At 39.7% G+C, this 18,011-nt stretch overlaps 1 protein-coding gene across 2 annotated transcripts in view; it reads left to right on the top strand.

Annotated features, from left to right (window-relative positions):
- Positions 1 to 18,011, top strand: part of UNC5D (unc-5 netrin receptor D) — a 644,095-nt gene that overhangs the window by 291,839 nt on the left and 334,245 nt on the right. For both annotated transcript variants that reach the window (XM_078379744.1, XM_078379743.1), the window contains exon 2: positions 9,547 to 9,765. In XM_078379744.1, coding sequence (XP_078235870.1) covers positions 9,547 to 9,765 — 219 coding nt within the window. The remainder of the gene's footprint in view (positions 1 to 9,546; positions 9,766 to 18,011) is intronic.

Below are 18,011 nucleotides of genomic sequence, written 5' to 3'. Positions count from 1 at the left end.
CCTCTTGAGTCCTTGACTTTTGGCCCAGTGCGCTGCTGTTAGGTCTGGACCATCTTCCTTCCTTGGCAGTTCTCAGTCAGGAGAATGGCCAAGATAATTTCAGTGCTTCCATTCCTGAGTTGGCCCACTTTATCGCTACTGTTCCTTCTCCCTTTTAGTTCATTTGACACCATCTCTCACAGGAAAGGAGAGTGGGGGAAATAGAGTTCCTTGCTCACCAGCCTACTAATGGACACAATAGTTGTCCCTTCTGCTTCAGTCACAATGTGAATAATGTTAAAGAATTCAATGGAAAGGGAAGGAGAATATGGAACACTTGTGGAGACAGAGTACCGCATGCTTGAGCAAAGTCTGTTTCTGGTCTTTATCAAACTAGGCGGTCACCTTGGGGTCAACTCTGTCTTCTCCCATATTAATTCAGACACCTCCACCTGATCTGTTCATGTATGTAAGAATTTACCCACCCCCTGTGCACCAATTTTCTGTACAGCAAAGAACAGACTGGAGTTCACAAATATGTTCACTTTATAGAACAAAGGGTGTTTTTACAATCTCCCTTCTTTTTGCCTTATAACAATGCATTTTACTCCAGATAATACTTTTAGGAGAGTAACATTGCAGTTTTGCTGTGTCCAAACTCCCCTTTCTTGCCTTTTCTTAGATACTTAAGACATATGTCCTGCAACAATATGGTTTATGGTATTTTAGAGCTGTATTTTATTGTATTGAATTTTAATTGTTGTAAGCTGCCCAGAGACCTTTGGGTAGAGTAGGGCGGCATATAAATAAATAAATAAATAAATAAATAAATAAATAAATAAATAAATAAATAAATAAATAAATAAATAAATAAATAAATAAATAAATAAATAAATAAATGATGGGGGGAAAAACCCACAAAATCACATCCCATGAAATAGCAACGTAGCATTTTGCTAATGGTATAGTGGGTGTCTGCAGTAGGACAGTAGTTCTGTTTATTTCCCTGAGAGTATTTTCCATTTGTTTTTTTTTTAAAAATCAGTTTTAATTTTAAAAAAATCTTGCTTAGAATGAATGGTTTTGATAGGATATATTTACAAATTTTGAAGTCTGCTTATTGATTTAGTTTTGGGTTTCTTTCTCCTCCTTTTTCCTGTGGCATGCTAGTCCCTTCCCAGCTGGCCAATGAAAGGTTGTTCTGCCATTTCCCCCTCATCTTTACCTCATGACTGAGGGGCTTCTCCATACCTGTATTTTTTCCAGCATTGTCTGTCCAGCATGACCATCTGTCTGCCAAGCCTTAGTGCAGCTGGGAAACAAGACCAATTCTATACATCAGCTAAAGAGAATGCAGGAAGAGGACTAAGTGCTTCATGGGGAAAGGGTAACAGGACATTTAGGAGTTACTGTCAGTTATTGGTCTCATAAATGAGAGCAAAAACCACGAAACAGGAAAATCCAGGCTTCCTTCACTCCCGACTGAAGTGAACTGCTTGAGTCTAACACAGTTCCGGGACATGAACTCTTGGAAAACCTGCATTTAAGTCTGTTTCGATTTTACTAAAAAGAAACCACTTAATACCGTATCTTTACTGTTCAATGACTCAATTTTGGTAACGTAAGGCCAAATTCATTATCTATAGGGAAACTGTTCTGTTCAAAGGACTAGAAAGGCCAATTATTAAACAACATGAGTTTATTTAAGTGAACAAAGAAAACATTTCTCTACAGTTTCATTTCTAAGCAACAGCATAATGTTTCAGCACCTTCTATAAAAATTAACTATTGAACAAAACAAAATCTAAACTATAAACTAAGGAAAACAAACGATATTCTTACGCAGTCCATATTGTTAAATCAGGTTCCTTCGGCTGGATCAAAGATATTCAACGCCATGTTTTCAGATACCCAAAACTCTCTTCTTCTCCTCTCTCTCTCTCCGAGTTCCTTTTTCCAACCTCTTGTAAATTTCTCCAACCTGCCCCTTCCTGACATATTCGACCAATCACGAAGGAAAGAATTAGCATAGGGTACGCCCTACTTTCCCACCAACACCAAAGAATTGTTTATAATTCAGGTTAGAGATATTTTGACTCTGCTGTGTTTTTCTCTCCAGCTGCAGCGATAAGGTTGGCGACATGAAGCTGAAAATAATTACTAGTAATTTTCCAGAATTTAGCCTGTGTCAGACTCAAAATGGATTTCTCTATGGTTAAAACATGACTACATAACCCATCTCTAATTAGGAAAATACACTTCATCACACAGAGGCACTGAATTCTTGGCCCAGGGCAAGTCCTTGAACAGAGCTCTGTGCTGGGCCCTAATGTTATTGTGCTGGCAGAACTAATCAGTATTCTACAACACTGGTTCTAAATCTTTGTTACTCAGATGTTTTTGGACTGCAACTCCCAGAAGCCTTCACCATCAGCTCTGCTGGCTGAGGTTTCTGGGAGTTGCAGTTCAAAAACACATGAGTAATAAAGGTTAAGAATCACTGTTCTACAAGGAAACACTTAATATGGGGGCAGCCCAAACAAAAAACTATAACTTTGAAATTGGACTTTGTTAAAATCGCCTCTCCTGAAAGATGTGATGATTGTGGGTCAGAGAGTCACTATGGGTGCAAAACTAACACCTTTATTGCCTGAAGTAGGTCTTTTAAGCCTCAGAAGTGCATAGTACAAGCCCCATGGACAAGCCTGATCCCAAAAGTAACCTTTGCTTGCTTCCAAAGCAACAAGCCATTGACTATGTGCTTCCTTAAAATACACAACAGCCTTGCCAGGTGGGATCTCTCAATTTTCAGTAGCAACTTAGTGACCTTCTCAAATCCACACTGGGTTTAGATGTAAGCCGTGCTGTTTCAAGAGACCAGTCCTCTGCTTAAGAATTATACTTGTTTTATTAAGAAAATAAAGTAGTTTCATTAGAATACAGTTGTAGCTTTAAGGCACAAGCATTTGGCATATCCAGCTACTACAATGATTAAAGAAATCTGCTATTTCTAAGTAAAATAAGAACAACTAGGTCTATGCTAAGTAATCATCTTTGCTCTGAGTACCAGTTCACATCTGGAAGCTGGGCTACTTCTCCTCCCTCTTCTACTCCAAAAAGATAAACCTCTTTCTCTCACATTCCACAACATTCACCATTAATTTGTCACATACATGAACAACCATTTTTCTACATGTCTTAGATCACCTTCTTTATGACTCTTCCAGGCTGTTAACCAATTAAATCCAAGTGGGTATAACACAGCTCTCTGCCCATAATTCACATGAAATCTGCAGGTCTCCTATTTTGTTCCCAATTAAGCAGTATGCTGTTTGGTCTTCTCCTGAGCCCTTCTGGCCTTGCATCCTTATCTCTGTACCAGGAAAAGCAACTCTGCAAAACAGTCTCATAACATTCAATTGCTTTTAAATTCATCTTACACAGAACCTAACAGACTCCATCTTTGTATGGCTACAAGTCCCGGTTTCCTTGAATTCCTCACATGAATCAGCACTAGTCTCTTCTTGCTCTGTGCCAGATTTGGGGGGTGTTTTGAGTTATGATTTTTTAAAATTAAAACGTTATAACACTCCTTCCCCAGAAACAAGTGACTTTAAATATCCCCAGATTTAAAACCAATCAAATAAATTCAAAAACACTAATCTTGCTTATCTTGAAAGAGAATGGTTGGGCCCACTTGCTTTTTTTTTTTACTTTGTAGGAATCCTGGCTGCAGTAACTGAAATATTGATTCTCAAAAAATGCCTTTCAAAAGGGTAAAGCAGTGACTTTCTTCTAGCATTTCAAAGTGGATACATTGTTGCAGCTTTGTTGCCTGAGATGTGAGATGTTGGAGGGCAATAGAAGGTCACAGAAACAGTCAAAAAAAGAGGTTTTCTTTGAAAAGTCCAACAGACAAACAGAGTTGCTTTAAAGAAAGTAATTGAGTGATAATGCTTCAGAAAGGGGAAAAATTTGCCATGTCCAGGGAATTAGCATAGAATTGTGTAAGGCATATTCAAAGTATTTCAGCATTACAAAAGTACAGCACAGTTGTGTTTGCCCCAGCCTTGAGTGCTTTCAGTATACACTGTCTCAGGATTTTGGAGACCAGACTCCTAACACAAGTCTTTGAAGGGGAAATCAGCTCCAGATCTGCTGCAATCTGAACTTTTAACCCTGTTTGTCAGGACCCAGTTAGCTGATACTCAGGAGAATTTTTTAACTCCTGACTAACCAAACAAGCATTGATGTAGAGCAGGAGTCTCCAAACTTTTCAGTATGAGGGCCACAGCATATATTTTACACATTTTTGAGGGCTGAAGGAGGGAAGGGGGACCCAAGTGATCCCCCACATCCACTGTCTTTTGTAAAAGATAGTGGGGGCAGGGGATCGCCTAGATCAGACTTCATTCATCTTCCTATCTCTGTCTGGGCTTGGGTTCCCTTTCCCTCCTCTTCCTATGCCTGGGTGAACATGAGAAGAGGAGCAAAGCCTGACAGAAGCAACACCTCCACCCCCACTGTCTTTGCAAAGGCAGCGGGGGTGGGGGATCGCTTGGGTCCCCCTTCCCTTCTCTTCCTATGCCAAGACTGGATAAAGACACATTGAGAATGGCTGGCCTACAAATACCTTCTTATGCTCACTACCATGATTCACACTTGTTAAAAAAAATATGCCTGACAGTTGCTTTGTGTTTGAGTGAGAAGTGGTTAACTGCTGAAAAAAAGGAGTCAGCTTCTGGAATTTCCCCTTGCATGGTGTCACTTTGTAATCATAACCTAAACCAATTTGGGAAATCTGTGCACAGTTCTGATTCATATACAAATGTGTGTCTGTTTTCAGCTATAACATGCTGGAATTGTGTTTTTCCCTCCAATTGCTCTATTTTGTAAAATTGAGCATATATCATTCAGAGCTTTGAGAAATGTAAAGAGAACTCCTAGTTTTCTGTCATTCACATTACATTGAATATTTCACATCTCTCATGTCTGTTGTACTCTTGAAATTATACTTCGGTCTTTTTCTTTTTCTTTCACACTGACTTTCCTCTTAGTCATGTCCCCTTGACTGTTATTGTTTTCTTGCTATTCATTCTGTTTGTATCTAATCTTCCTTCATAAATTGCTCCCCCAGGATGGCTGTAGCAGTTTTAAGTGATGAGTACCCTCACTAAACTGCCAAGGCACCAACATCCTAGAAGAGCCTCTATCTTTACTTGGAACTTACAGTTACTTGCTTGCTTTCTTGCCTTTTTGCCTCTAGTTTCATTTAATTTGACTGGAAAAGAAGTAGCTATTGGAATACTGGTAGTTGTGTGACCACACAGTACTCTTTTATAGTCCTGTTTACTTTTACTTCAATCAATCAATCTTTATTTTGCGGTCTCCGACCCATTAAATTACTTCTACTTCAAGAAAGAGCCTTGGGAAGACAAGAACAATAGGGCAAATGTATTGTGGCCACCTATCTTCTTAGTAAGTGTCTGCCAGTAGAGTTTCTGTTTCATACGTGAACTGTTTTTATGAAGAGTTGTCAAGCTTTGGAATACGTTGCTCCGAGAACTGAGGTTGGCCCCCGCTGCCTCCCTCTTGTCCTTTTGTCATCAGACAAAGACCTTTCTTTCCAGGCAGGCTTTTAAGCTATAAATGTCTAACGAATGCTTCGTTTATAAAAATTTAAAGAGATTTTTAAATTTTTTAAAAGTTTGAAAATTGTTTTAATCTTGTTTTAATCTTGATGAAGTTTAAAATTGTTAATATCTTATTTGTATGATATTGTAAAATTGTAAATTCTTGTTTAATTTCAGCTGTTGGGAGCTGCTTTTGGTCTCCTCTGGAGAGAAAAAACAGCATATAAATAATATAAATAAATATATAAACTTTACTGGGCAAAAATCTGGAGTAGTGAAATCTTCTGAGGATGGACAAATCTACCAAATTCTGTTTTGTTCAGCTTCTCATTTGTTCTTCTCTATTAGATTTTAAAGTATATTGCATTGTGTCTCTGATTGTTCTTTACAATATATTTGCAAATGACTGTGTGTGAATCTTTCTCAATACAGTATGGGCCCTTTATCAGGATCAGTGTTCACTGATTCAGTTACCCATGGTCTGAAAATATTAAAAGAAAATTCCAAAAATATATATTTCTAATAAGGAAATTGCCATAACTGGCCACTAGAGGGAGAAAGAGACCATGCTATGTATAGTGTTTTTAAAATAGCATTTGTTATAATCCATCATCCATGATGGGGTGGAACCAATCCGTCACAGATACAGAGGTCCTACTGTTGTTGTTGTTTAGTCGTTTAGTCGTGTCCGACTCTTTGTGACCCCATGGACGAGAACACACCAGGCCGTACTGTCTTCCACTGCCTCCCAGAGTTGGGTCAAATTCATGTTGGTAGCTTCGCAGACACTGTCCAGCCATCTCATCCTCTGTCGTCCCCTTCTCCTCTTGCCGTCACACTTTCCTAGCATCAAAGTCTTTTCCAAGGAGTCTTCTCTTCTCATGAGATGGCCAAAGTACTGGAGCCTCAGCTTCAAGATCTGTCCTTCCAGTGAGCACTCAGGGTTGATTTCCCTGAGAATGGATAGGTTTGTTCTCTTTGCAGTCCAGGGGACATCTCAAGAGTCTCCTCTAGTGTCACAGTTCAAAAGCATCAGCTCTTCAGTGGTCAGCCTTCTTTATGGTCCATCTCTCACTTCCATACATCACTACAGGAAAAACCATAGCTCTGATTATGCGTAATTTTGTTGGCAAAGTGATGTATCTGTTTTTTAAGATGCTGTCGAGGTTTGTCATCACTTTCCTCCCAAGAAGCAAGTGTATTTTAATTTCATGGCTGTTGTTACCATCTGCAGTGATCATGGAACCCAAGAAAGTAAAATCTGTCACTATCTCCATATCTTCCCCTTCTATTTGCCAGGAGGTCATGGGACCAGTGGCCATTATCTTGGTTTTTTTGATGTTGAGCTTCAGACCGTTTTTTGCGCTGTCCTCTTTCACCCTCATTAAGAGAGGTTCTTTAATTCCTCCTCATCTTCTGGTATAATATGCATATCTGAGGTTGTTGATATTTCTTCCAGCAATCTTAATTCCTCCTTGGGATTCATCCAGTCCTGCCTTCCGCATGATGTATTCTGCATATAAGTTAAGTAAGCAGGGAGAAGTACAGCCTTCTTGTACTCCTTTTCCTATTTTGAACCAATCAGTTGCCCCATATCCAGTTCTAACTGTTACTTCCTGTCGCACATATAGTCAAAGGCTTATGCGTAGTCAATGAAGCTGAAGTAGATGTTTTTCTGGAACTCTCTGGCTTTCTCCATAATCCAGCACATTATAGCAATTTGGTCTCTAATTCCTCTGCCCCTTCGAAATCCAGCTTGTATTTCTGGGAGTTCTTGGTCCACGTACTGCTGAAGCCTACCTTGTAGGATTTTGAGCATAGCCTTGCTAGTGTGTGAAATGAGTGCAATTGTACGGTAATTGGAGCATTCTTTGGCACTGCCGTTCTTTGGGATTGGGATGTAGACTGATCTTTTCCAATCCTCTGGCCCACTTGACTTCGCTGTCCAGGATGTCTCGCTGAAGGTCAGCAACCACACTCTCTGGGTTGTCCAGGACATCCAGATCTTTCTGGTATAATTCCTCTGTGTATTCTTGCCACCTCTTCTTGATGTCTTCTGCTTCTGCTAGGTCCCTACCATTTTTGTCCTTTATCATGTCCATCTTTGCACAAAATGTTCCTTTAATATCTGCAGTTTTCTTGAACAGATCTTTGGTTTTTCCCTTTCTATTATTTTCTTCTATATCTTTGCACCGTTCATTTAAGAAGGCCCTCTTGTCTCTCCTTGCTATTCTTTGGGAGTCTGCATTCCATTTTCTGTAACTTTCCCTATCTCCCTTGTATTTTGTTTTCCTTCTCTTCTCTGCTTTTTGTAAGGTCTCTTTGGACAGCCACTTTGCTTTCTTGCATTTCCTTTTCTCATAGGATCCCTTTTGTTGTGAGAAAGCTGTTGGGGATGATGGGATGGGAGGGAAGCCTTTAATTCCTGAAAATTCCTGCCACAGGATGATTTTACTAGTGGCAGTATTCCAAAATTAAAGAAATCTCCTCCCCAGTCTTGTGGTCCCTAATCAATTTACCAAAGCAAAAGAAAACCAATGGAAGCTCCAGGAGCTTTGAAGGGGATTATAATCTGTTTGTTTCTGAAGAATCACCACAGCTGATCATCATCAGTATGAAGTTAAAGTAACAGGATTAAAATAAAAATCTTAAGTATTTTAATTGGAGAACTGCCTCAGAAAATGTGGAACAATGTGGATATTAAAATATGAAGGTTTTTTTGGTCTGAGTCATGATGGGCAATATAAATCTGCACTGAAATGTGAATTATCTCTATTCTACATCCCCTGTTTCTTGTTTGTGTTTTTTCACTATTAGTGCTGATGATGATCATACAATGAACAAATAATTGTTATGTTTTATTTTGTAAAATTTCAAATAGCATTTACCATTGCCCACTGATGTAATTATTTATTTAAATTATAATTGATTTAAATTATTTATAATCTACTTTTCAACCCACAAAAGACCACCAAAGCAAAGTATATGGGGTCTTAATTCTTATCCAGATAGTAACTAAGGGAGTGATCACATGAGCATATAGTTCACTTCACCATTTGAGTTTCTTTTGGTGTGGTTTGGTTTGTCTTATTTCCCAGCAATCACATGTTTTTTTTTAAGTAGGAATGATCCATCCTGCCCCCTTTGCTAGTTGTTCCACTTCCTTGTGTTACAGCACTAGGGCTGCAGTTTGTTTTGCGTCGTCAAGAGTGCTCTTGATGTGCCATTCTGCAGTCTGGGTGGTTGTTTAATTTGCTCCCAAATAGAGTTGTGGGCAGTGTTCTTTTTTGTGATAACTCTGTGACTTGTGCAGTGGGTTGTGACAATAGAAGGAATGGCAGAGAAAACCTCCTCTATTTTCTCCTAAGTGACACAGAGCTTTAAGGGAGTATCCATAGTAGGTTGATATATTGCTGTAGCATTATGCCATTTGCTATTTTAAACATAAAACAAGGAAGTTTGTGGCCATGGAAGCTATGACAAAAAGTAGGGAATGGGATGAAGAAAAGGCATCAATTATCAAAGGGGGATAAACTGGAGTGATCTGTAGTGCTGTCTGGAGGCTTCTCAATGAAGAAGAAACATCTGTGGGAATTAAAAGATTGTTCAAGTGCGAGATAAAATAGTTTGCACCAAAGATAATAAACTTTTAAATATGACCTGGATAACTCCCAATTCCTCCATATAGTCATACCCTAAATTTGTACCTGCAAATTTGTACCTGCAACGTTGCTGCACCACGTGTCAGTGGATATTTTCATTGGAAGTCTCGAATGCATGTGTCTTATTCATGCCCGGGCATTTTAAAAGTTTTAAACACTTAACCCAACATAGTAATTCACCCCAGGCAATGTTTTGTGTTGGCAATATTTAGTTTTGCTGGGCTTCGGTGGTGATCATTATGTGTGACATTTAATTTCTTTTGCATTTACAGGAAATGACAATAGTGAAATCCTTCCAGAATCTATCCCATCTGCTCCAGGAACACTGCCTCATTTTATACAAGAGCCAGATGATGCCTACATCATTAAAAGCAACCCTATAGTACTGCGCTGCAGAGCTGCGCCTGCAATGCAGATCTTCTTCAAGTGCAATGGGGAATGGGTCCACCAAAATGAGCATGTCTCCGAGGAAAGTACCGATGAAAGCACAGGTAACAGAACAATGGAATTCCGTATTGCATTGAAGAAATTATTTGTTCCAAAGTCATTGCTTTAGTGTTGTTTGGAAACAAAGAATGCTGGAACTGATTTTTTTTTAAAAGCCAGATAACCCAACTTAAAAATATTGTTAATAGAGGAAATATGTGGTAAAATAAATGAGGTTTGCTCCTCCTAAAGGAATTTGTATAGGAGTCAGCTATTGAAAGTGGCAAGGGACTATGTTTCAAATTCTTAAACATTTTTATGTTTTTTTCCCCTCAAATATTAGTAGTTCCAATTTTAGCTAATTTTAGGAAGAGTGTGATGTCACATCCTTGTGAATTTGCTTTTAAATTGTCTTGATTTTTCTAATTATTGGAATAGTTACAATGATTTTGGTATTTTTATGGTCTCTGTGATGCAGTGATGTTTCTTAGCCACCTTGAGTGCTATTCTGTGCGCAGACGCTTTGAGGCCCCAAGAGAGAACATCTCAACTGTGGTCTTGGGAGCCACTATGGTACACTTTGCAAAAGGGTTTGCGTGTATGAATTATGTACTGTATGCTTTTCCCATTAATGTCATCAATAAGCTTATTCTTTTATGTAAGGATTTGACTTATCCTTGTGTACCCCTGAACTGAATATAGTGAGATTTCGAGTGCAGCAGCAACCCCCTTCAAGTTAAAACAGCTCAGATAATAGGGATTTTGTTTGTTTTAAAAAGTGTTTCTAATAACTACGGTAGCTACTTCTCCATGGTCAAAAAGAGAAGCCACTTTGCTTTCTTGCACTTCCTTTTCTTTGGGATGGTTTTTGTTGCTGCTTCCTGTACAATCTTACGAACCTCCATCCAAAGTTCTTCAGGCACTCTGTCCACCAAACCAAGTTCCTTAAATCTGTTCTTCACTTCCACTGTGTATTCATAAGGGATCAGATTTAGGTTATACCTGACTAGCCCAGTGGTTTTTTCTTCTTTCTTCAGTTTAAGCTTGAATTTTGCTACAAGAAGTTGATGATCAGAGCCACAATCAGCTCCAGGTCTTGTTTTTGCTGACTGTTTAGAGCTTCCTCATCTTTGGCTGCAGAGAATATAATCAATCTGATTTTGGTATTTCCCATCTGGTGATTTCCATGTGTAGAGTCGCCTCTTGTGTTGTTGGAAAAGAGTGTTTCTGGTGACCAGCTTGTTCTCTTGACAAAACTCTATTAGCCTTTGCCCTGCTTCATTTTGAATTCCAAGGCCAAACTTACCTGTTGTTCCTTTTACCTCTTGACTCCCTACTTTAGCATTCCAATCCCCTAGAATGAGAAGAACATCTTTCTTTGGTGTCAGTTCTAGAAGTTGTTGTAAGTCTTCATAGAATTGGTCAATTTCAGTCTCCTCAGCACTGGTGTTGGTGCATAAACTTGGATTACTATGATGTTGAAAGGTCTGCCTTGGATTCGTATTGAAATCATTCTATCATTTTTGAGTTTGTATCCCAGCACAGCTTTTCCCACTCTTTTGTTGATTATGAGGGCTACTCCATTTCTTCTATGGAATTCTTGCCCACAAGAGTAGATATGAAAATTGTCTGAATTGAATTTGCCCATTCCCATCCATTTTAACTCACTGACGCCCAGGATGTCAACGTTTATTCTTGCCATCTCCTGTTTGACCACATCCAGCTTCCCAAGGTTCATAGATCTTACATTCACGGTTCCTATGCAGTATTTTTCTTTGCAACATCAGACTTTCCTTTCACTTCCAGGCACGTCTGCAGCTGAGCATCCTTTTGGCTTTGCCCCAACCACTTCATTAGCTGTGGAGCTACTTGTACTTGTCCTCCGCTCTTCGTCAATAGCATGTTGGACGCCTTCTGACCTGAGGGGCTCATCTTCCAATGTTATATCTTTTATCCCTTTGTTTCTGTTCAGGGAGTCTTCTTGCCAAAGATACTGGAGTGGCTTGCCAGTTCCTGCTGCAGGTGGATCACATTTAGTCAGAACTCTCCAGTATGAGCTATCTGTCTTGGGTGGCCCTGCACGGCATAGCCCATAGCTTCTTTGAATTACTCAAGCCCCTTCACCATGACAAGGCAGCAATCCATGAAGGGGATATAAAGAAGACAGAACAATAAATCATGAATTATATCATCAATCTCATTACAGCCATAGGCACATATTCATTCTGGAGACTGGGGTTCCTTGGTATCATCCTTCAAGATATACAGAGGGCATCTGTTGGAATCTGAGCTCTGTAAAAACTCTGCAGAGCTGTGGAATAGATAGTGTTTTAAAATAGTATCACTTTATATGGTTAACTTGTAAGTTGAGGATACCAGGTAGAAGATTGTGACCCAACAATGGCAGCCCTGTCTTGGCTGGCATCAGAATAGAAGAGCCACTTCCCAAGATCTTGGGGACAGAAACAAAGAAACCTTTGCATGGAAAGGCTGTAAACCATTAACTTTTCTTGACACCACTGTGCCCATCTTCCTGTTTGTAACTGTTCAAGCCAGCAGCAATTGGTCAGTGAGTGGCTGTCCATACTATTTAGCCTACACCAAAATCTAAAATAGACCAAATTAATTCTGGCTATAATTGAAAGGAGACCCAGCTCAACCCTAATATGAGCAGAAGGATTCCTTGTGGGTACCCCCAGTATCTGCCTCATGAAGTTATTCTGCACAAGCTCCAAACTAGACTTGACTTCCTCTCCCCATATTTCTCCCCCATAAAGCATTTGAGCCAAAATGGTGGGATTTTTAGCTGGCCTCCTCTAACATAAAAAAACCCTCTTCAGCTGGCCTATACAATGGAACTCAGTAAGGCAATAACATTTAGGTGGTGCTTCCAAGAAAGAGTCTCACTGTAATGCAGAGCCATATGTTTAAATGATTGCATCTGCTCAATGGTATGTCCACTGAGTGACCAGTTATACTTAGGGGCTGTCTTCCCAAGGACCATGATCTCAGTTTTTGAATAATTGATTGTTAGTCATTCATCTTTACAAAGTTGGCCAAATTTGATCAACATTCGTTCGAGGCCAGTTTAGTTCTGGGATAACAGAACCAAATCATCAGCATAGAGCAGCATCAAAATCTTACAATTGCCAATACCCGGAGGGCAGAATGAATGAGAAGCCATTCCAGTGATCAGGTTATTAATAAAAATAAATAAATAAATAGGAAGGGTTCTAGGATGTAGCCTTGTTTCACCCGTTGGTTGATACAAATTTGTTCTGATAGAGCACCTGTTAAACCAGTTCCCACTTGTAGCATATTGTTTTGATGTAGCTGCTTTATAAACCACAGGAGTCTTCTATCAATATTTGTTTGGGCCAATTTGTGCCATAGGTGCCCTTAATCTAGGAGGTCAAAAGCTGGGGAAAACATCTGCAAAGATATACGTATTTGGTTCCTTAGTGAATTTTCTAATTAAGTGATGCAGGACAAAAGCTTTATCTATTGTGCTTCTGTCCTTTCCAAAAACCTGCTTATTCCTCAAATATGATTGGTTATTGTCCCAATCAGGGAGCTTGCACAGAAGATACCATGTGTAAAGTTTGGAAGCCACATGAAGGAAGCTAATTGGTCTTCAGTTACTGGGGTCTGATTAATTGCCTTTCTTAAAAAGTGGCTCAATGTTACTGGTTTGCCAGCCTGGGGGTTGATTACTTTTGCAGTTAATACAGCTAAATAGATTGGCTAAAACAGGGAACCACCAATTGATGTCAGTGATGAACACCTTGACAGGAATCATATCCTCACCCGGGGCCTTGCCATTACAAAAAGTCATGTTCAGAACCCCAATTTCTGCAGGAGAGACAGGCAGCCATTCTGGGAGATTGGGTTTTTTTCACCATGCAATGATCGGTTCCCTGCTTCGGGAAGTGATTTTCACTTTATGACGACCAGCAAACAGCTGATTGTCGGGTTTCAAAATGGCCACCGGCTAAAGAAAATGGCCCCCCACTGTTTTCTAGGACGGATTTCTCGCTATACAGGCAACGAAAATGGATGCTGTATGGAGGATCTTCGCTGAATGAGCAGGTATTCAGCCCATTGGAACACATTAAACAGTTTTCAATGTGTTTCAATAGGGTTTTTTATTTCATTTGACGATGTTTTCGCTCTACATTGATTTCGCTGGAACGAATTAACGTCGTCAAGCGAGGCACCACTGTACGTTGTTGTTAAATAAGGCCTAAGTATATGTCTTATGTCCTGATATAACTCACAAATATGGGACACACTGAGAGCATGCTGTCATAGCTCTTGAAGCTTAGCTGTTCTCAACATCTGCCTTATAATGGCATCTGTTTTGGGAACCATTTAAGACTTTTTCCCCTTGCAAATGACCTGGTGTTCTATGAGCTGTTAAAACTCTGGATTGTATTTGTTGAAATTTTAGGGCCACTCTAAGCGGAAGATGGTTGCTATCGGGTCTATCACCAGTTGCTAGTATTTGCTCGTAGTGGACTACACCAGGTGACCCCAGAACACAGTTGACTACACTGGCTCCCTTATCAGATAAATATGTATAATAACTTTTTGAATGGTCCAAATGCTCACCATTAAGACAGACAAGTTGGAGTTTATAAATTAAATGAAATAGAAATAGAAATTGGCCATACTTGCTAATTGTCTTTTCTTGGGAATTTGTATCTCCTCCAAGCTCAAACCCTAGGGGTTTGTCCATCATATAATAATTGTTGCCTCTTCTGGCATTAGAATCGCCACAAATTAGAAAAATATAGGATACACAGTAAGGAAACCAACATGTAAAAAAAATCCAGTTTCCCCAAACATCTGTTGAGGAGCCAATAGGTCTTGGTGGAAGATTGACATTAACTTTTTGTTAATGGGGCCTGATTTGCAACCTTTGATAGCCAAAACCTGTCAATAATTAGAGTTTAAGTCATTTGTTTCCTCTCCCTCCACCTCAAGGGTAGAGGAGATTGAGATAACTAAACCTCCACTACCACAGCCTGAAGAGGCAGTTTTCTGAGCAGGATGTTCCCATGTCCTAAATACCAATAGACTTAAAGAATTTTTCTCCAAGACCCTGGTTACTTGGAGACAAATTACACCAAATATCTGAAGGTAATTGTGATACATAAAACATTTATACCAGTAGAACTGTAACCACCTTGGTTTAAGCCAGTCCTCAGTCCCAAGGAAATTGAGGCCTCCAGGCTTGGCTATGCAGGCATGACTGGAATCAGCTGGTGTCATATTCTTTATCACTTAAGACCAACACAGGTCTATAAAATATATTACATGTATTTAAAATACAGATATGGTTACATAGGATAAAAAGAAGACAATAGGTATAGATGAAAAGTAACTCCAACAGTTTAAAAACACATAAGAGACAAGACTTACAAACAGCACCACACAGAAATATAATCAACTTCCTACTCTAAGCAGCCCTATCTTTCACCTGTTTCTTCAGACCCAAATGGAAATAGTGAAGGCAGCCCACTGACTACCTGCAATCAGCAGGACAAAAAGGAAAATAAAATAAAAAGCTTCCCTTCTTATAGTTACTAACTCCTTACCTTTCACTGCTGGTGAAGCCCAGCTGTGCCAGTTAGCAATTAGATGTCATTGCAAGATAACACAGGAACTTTCCCAATTTCTGGGGGGAAATAATACATGCAGCTGTAGGGGCACGTACCAAGCACCAAGATACAGCATACATAGGCAGTGAACTCAAGCCTGATTTTACTCTGAGCATCACAGTACTGGATAAAGTTGGAATTGGCTAGTTTATTCCTCCATCTTACAGTATTCCAGGAGAGGTGCTTATGAGGTTGGTTTTCTGCCTTACCTACCAAGAGTCAGTCCTGGGAGGAGGCTGCCAAATGGGCATATCTAGTGCCCAGTTGCCACGCAGACTCAGGATCAGTAGTGGTTACGATTTGGCAAGGCAGATAACTCCTCATTTTGGATGTTTACTGAAATCTATGACTACTAGGGAGTTTATTATCAGTAGGAATGGTCCTCATGCTTGATGTTTATCTCACTCAAGAGCTCTGAATTTGAGATTTATTTATAGGATCATGGGAGTGGTTGACTGAGATGTTATTGGGGAAGGTTACAAATGGAGGGCAGATTAACTTCCCTCCATGATCCAACTTGGACCCTGAGTGTAGATTACCATATCATATAGGAGGTTTACCAGTGAGAGGGCTTGTGGAGTTTATGTTTAGATGGTGGTTGGAGAGTTCCACTTGCTGACGTTTTCTGTCCATCTGAATTAGAGCTTTTGAGCTGGAGAATGTTATCTGACACAGAATGGGGTTCTAGTTTGTTTAAACAATTCCAATCGTGGGAACATAGGGTAACAGAATGAAACCCCAAGACCTTTATTTCCTTTATCAGGAGCTATTTCAAGTATTTCCATCTTACCCTGAGGCTTCATCCAGTTAGATGTCCTAGATCTTCTAGAATGGCCTTTCCCCCCAAAATACAGTATACCTGCTATATTGCTTATAGTGCAATTACACAGAGTTAGTTTTGCAGGTTTTTCATGGATAAATATATCTGTTAAAAGGAGAGGTGCTTTTTTTACAGATTTTTTCAGGGTCTAAATATTCCTTTTGAATTTAAACTGTAAGCAGGTTCTTCAGGCATTTTTCCTCCAACAAGGGTATCTTTGTAGGTCAGGTCATGATTACCATGATTACCTGGATACCTGAAGGACCGCCTCCTTCCATATGAGCCTACCCGGCAGTTAAGATCTAGCCAGGGGGCCCTTTTGAAAGAGCCTTGTAGACAAAGGGCCTTGTAGACAAAGGGCTTGTAGACAAAGGGCCTTTTCGGCAGCTGCCCCCAGACTATGGAATGCCCTCCCGACTGAGATTCGTCTGGCGCCGACAGTGATGACATTTCGGCGCCAGGTCAAAACCTTCCTGTTCCAGAAGGCTTTTAACTGAAATAATATTAGCTGTGGGTCCGATGGCAATTTTATATATATTTTAATTGTATTTTAATTGCTACATAACTTTATTGTATTTTAAATGCTGTAAGCCGCCCAGAGACCTTTGGGTAGTGTGGGCGGCATATAAATTAAATAAATAAATAAATAAATAATTCATATTTGCTAACTTGTGGATAGTTTTCATAGATGATTTGAACCTGGCCTTTGGATGGATTATATGTGTTCTCTGTTTGAATGATATTGCTCTACCTTTGAACTTATATAACAGGCTCCAGAAGTTGTGAACATGCTTGCCATCTGCAAAAGTCAGATGCACCATGCCTCTCCACAGTTTAATCTTTGTAGGATATATACAGGAACATTTAATATCCATTAGGGGGTTCCAGTCATCTCCTAATACCTAAAATAACCCATATTACTTCTATATTACGTATATACCCACATGTTATTTGACCTTCTTACTGGCCAGTTGAAAATAGTAACGTGGCACTCAGTTGACACACCCATATCAGGACCTGTCTTCCTAACGTGTGTGGCTGGAGACTGTTCATTAGAATGTCTTTTCAGCATGTTGTCACCACAGGTGGAGGCTGACAGTTGATATTTTTCAGAATGTTGTCCTGCCATTCAACTATAATTATGAGGTCCAGGTTTGAAAAAATTAGACTGAGGTCCTCAGTAGCATTTCTTAAGTCATGTATTCCAGCCGGGGTCTCTGCAGTTTCCTCACAATTAGTGGCCCAGTCATGCAGGGTTCCGAAGAAGCAGTCTTCATATAAACCAGCAAAGAGCTTGTCTCTTCCCAGTGAATCAGTGGCAAATAAATAAAGAGAGACATGTCCATGACAGCAGAAAAGACAATACAGTATTCTCCTCCAGGGCTCTTAAAAAACAGACTCCTTTGCTCACTTAGGCTCCACAAATTTTGCCAAGATGTGAGGTTTTCAGCCTGTCAATAAGTCTTGGCACAACCAGGTTGGGGTAGTGAAGAGCAGGAAAATCTCAGCTAATGCCTGGGTCCGAGCAGATCCCGTATAAACAACCTACGTACTTTTGTGGACAAACAGCTTTTTCTCTAAGTTGAACAGGGTTGACGTCAATGGGTCAGTCTTGATTCACAAGTACAGCATCCTTCCAGGCCTCAGCATTCTGCTAAATTCTTTCTCCACACTTCTCCGTTCCAAAGGCCATTCAATAAGCAGAATAACTCAGTTTTATCAGACAGCTTCCAATAATTAAGAGTTAAATAAGTAACCACTACTCTCTCTTTTCTTGGCTCTTTTTGCAGTATCAGTGGATAAAAGTTTTAAAGTCCAAACTACTATT

Source organism: Pogona vitticeps, chromosome 8 (genome assembly GCF_051106095.1).
Source record: "Pogona vitticeps strain Pit_001003342236 chromosome 8, PviZW2.1, whole genome shotgun sequence".
Lineage (NCBI taxonomy): Eukaryota > Metazoa > Chordata > Lepidosauria > Squamata > Agamidae > Pogona > Pogona vitticeps.
The sequence above is the reverse complement of the archived record's forward strand: the minus strand, read 5'-3'. Positions and strand labels throughout refer to the sequence as shown.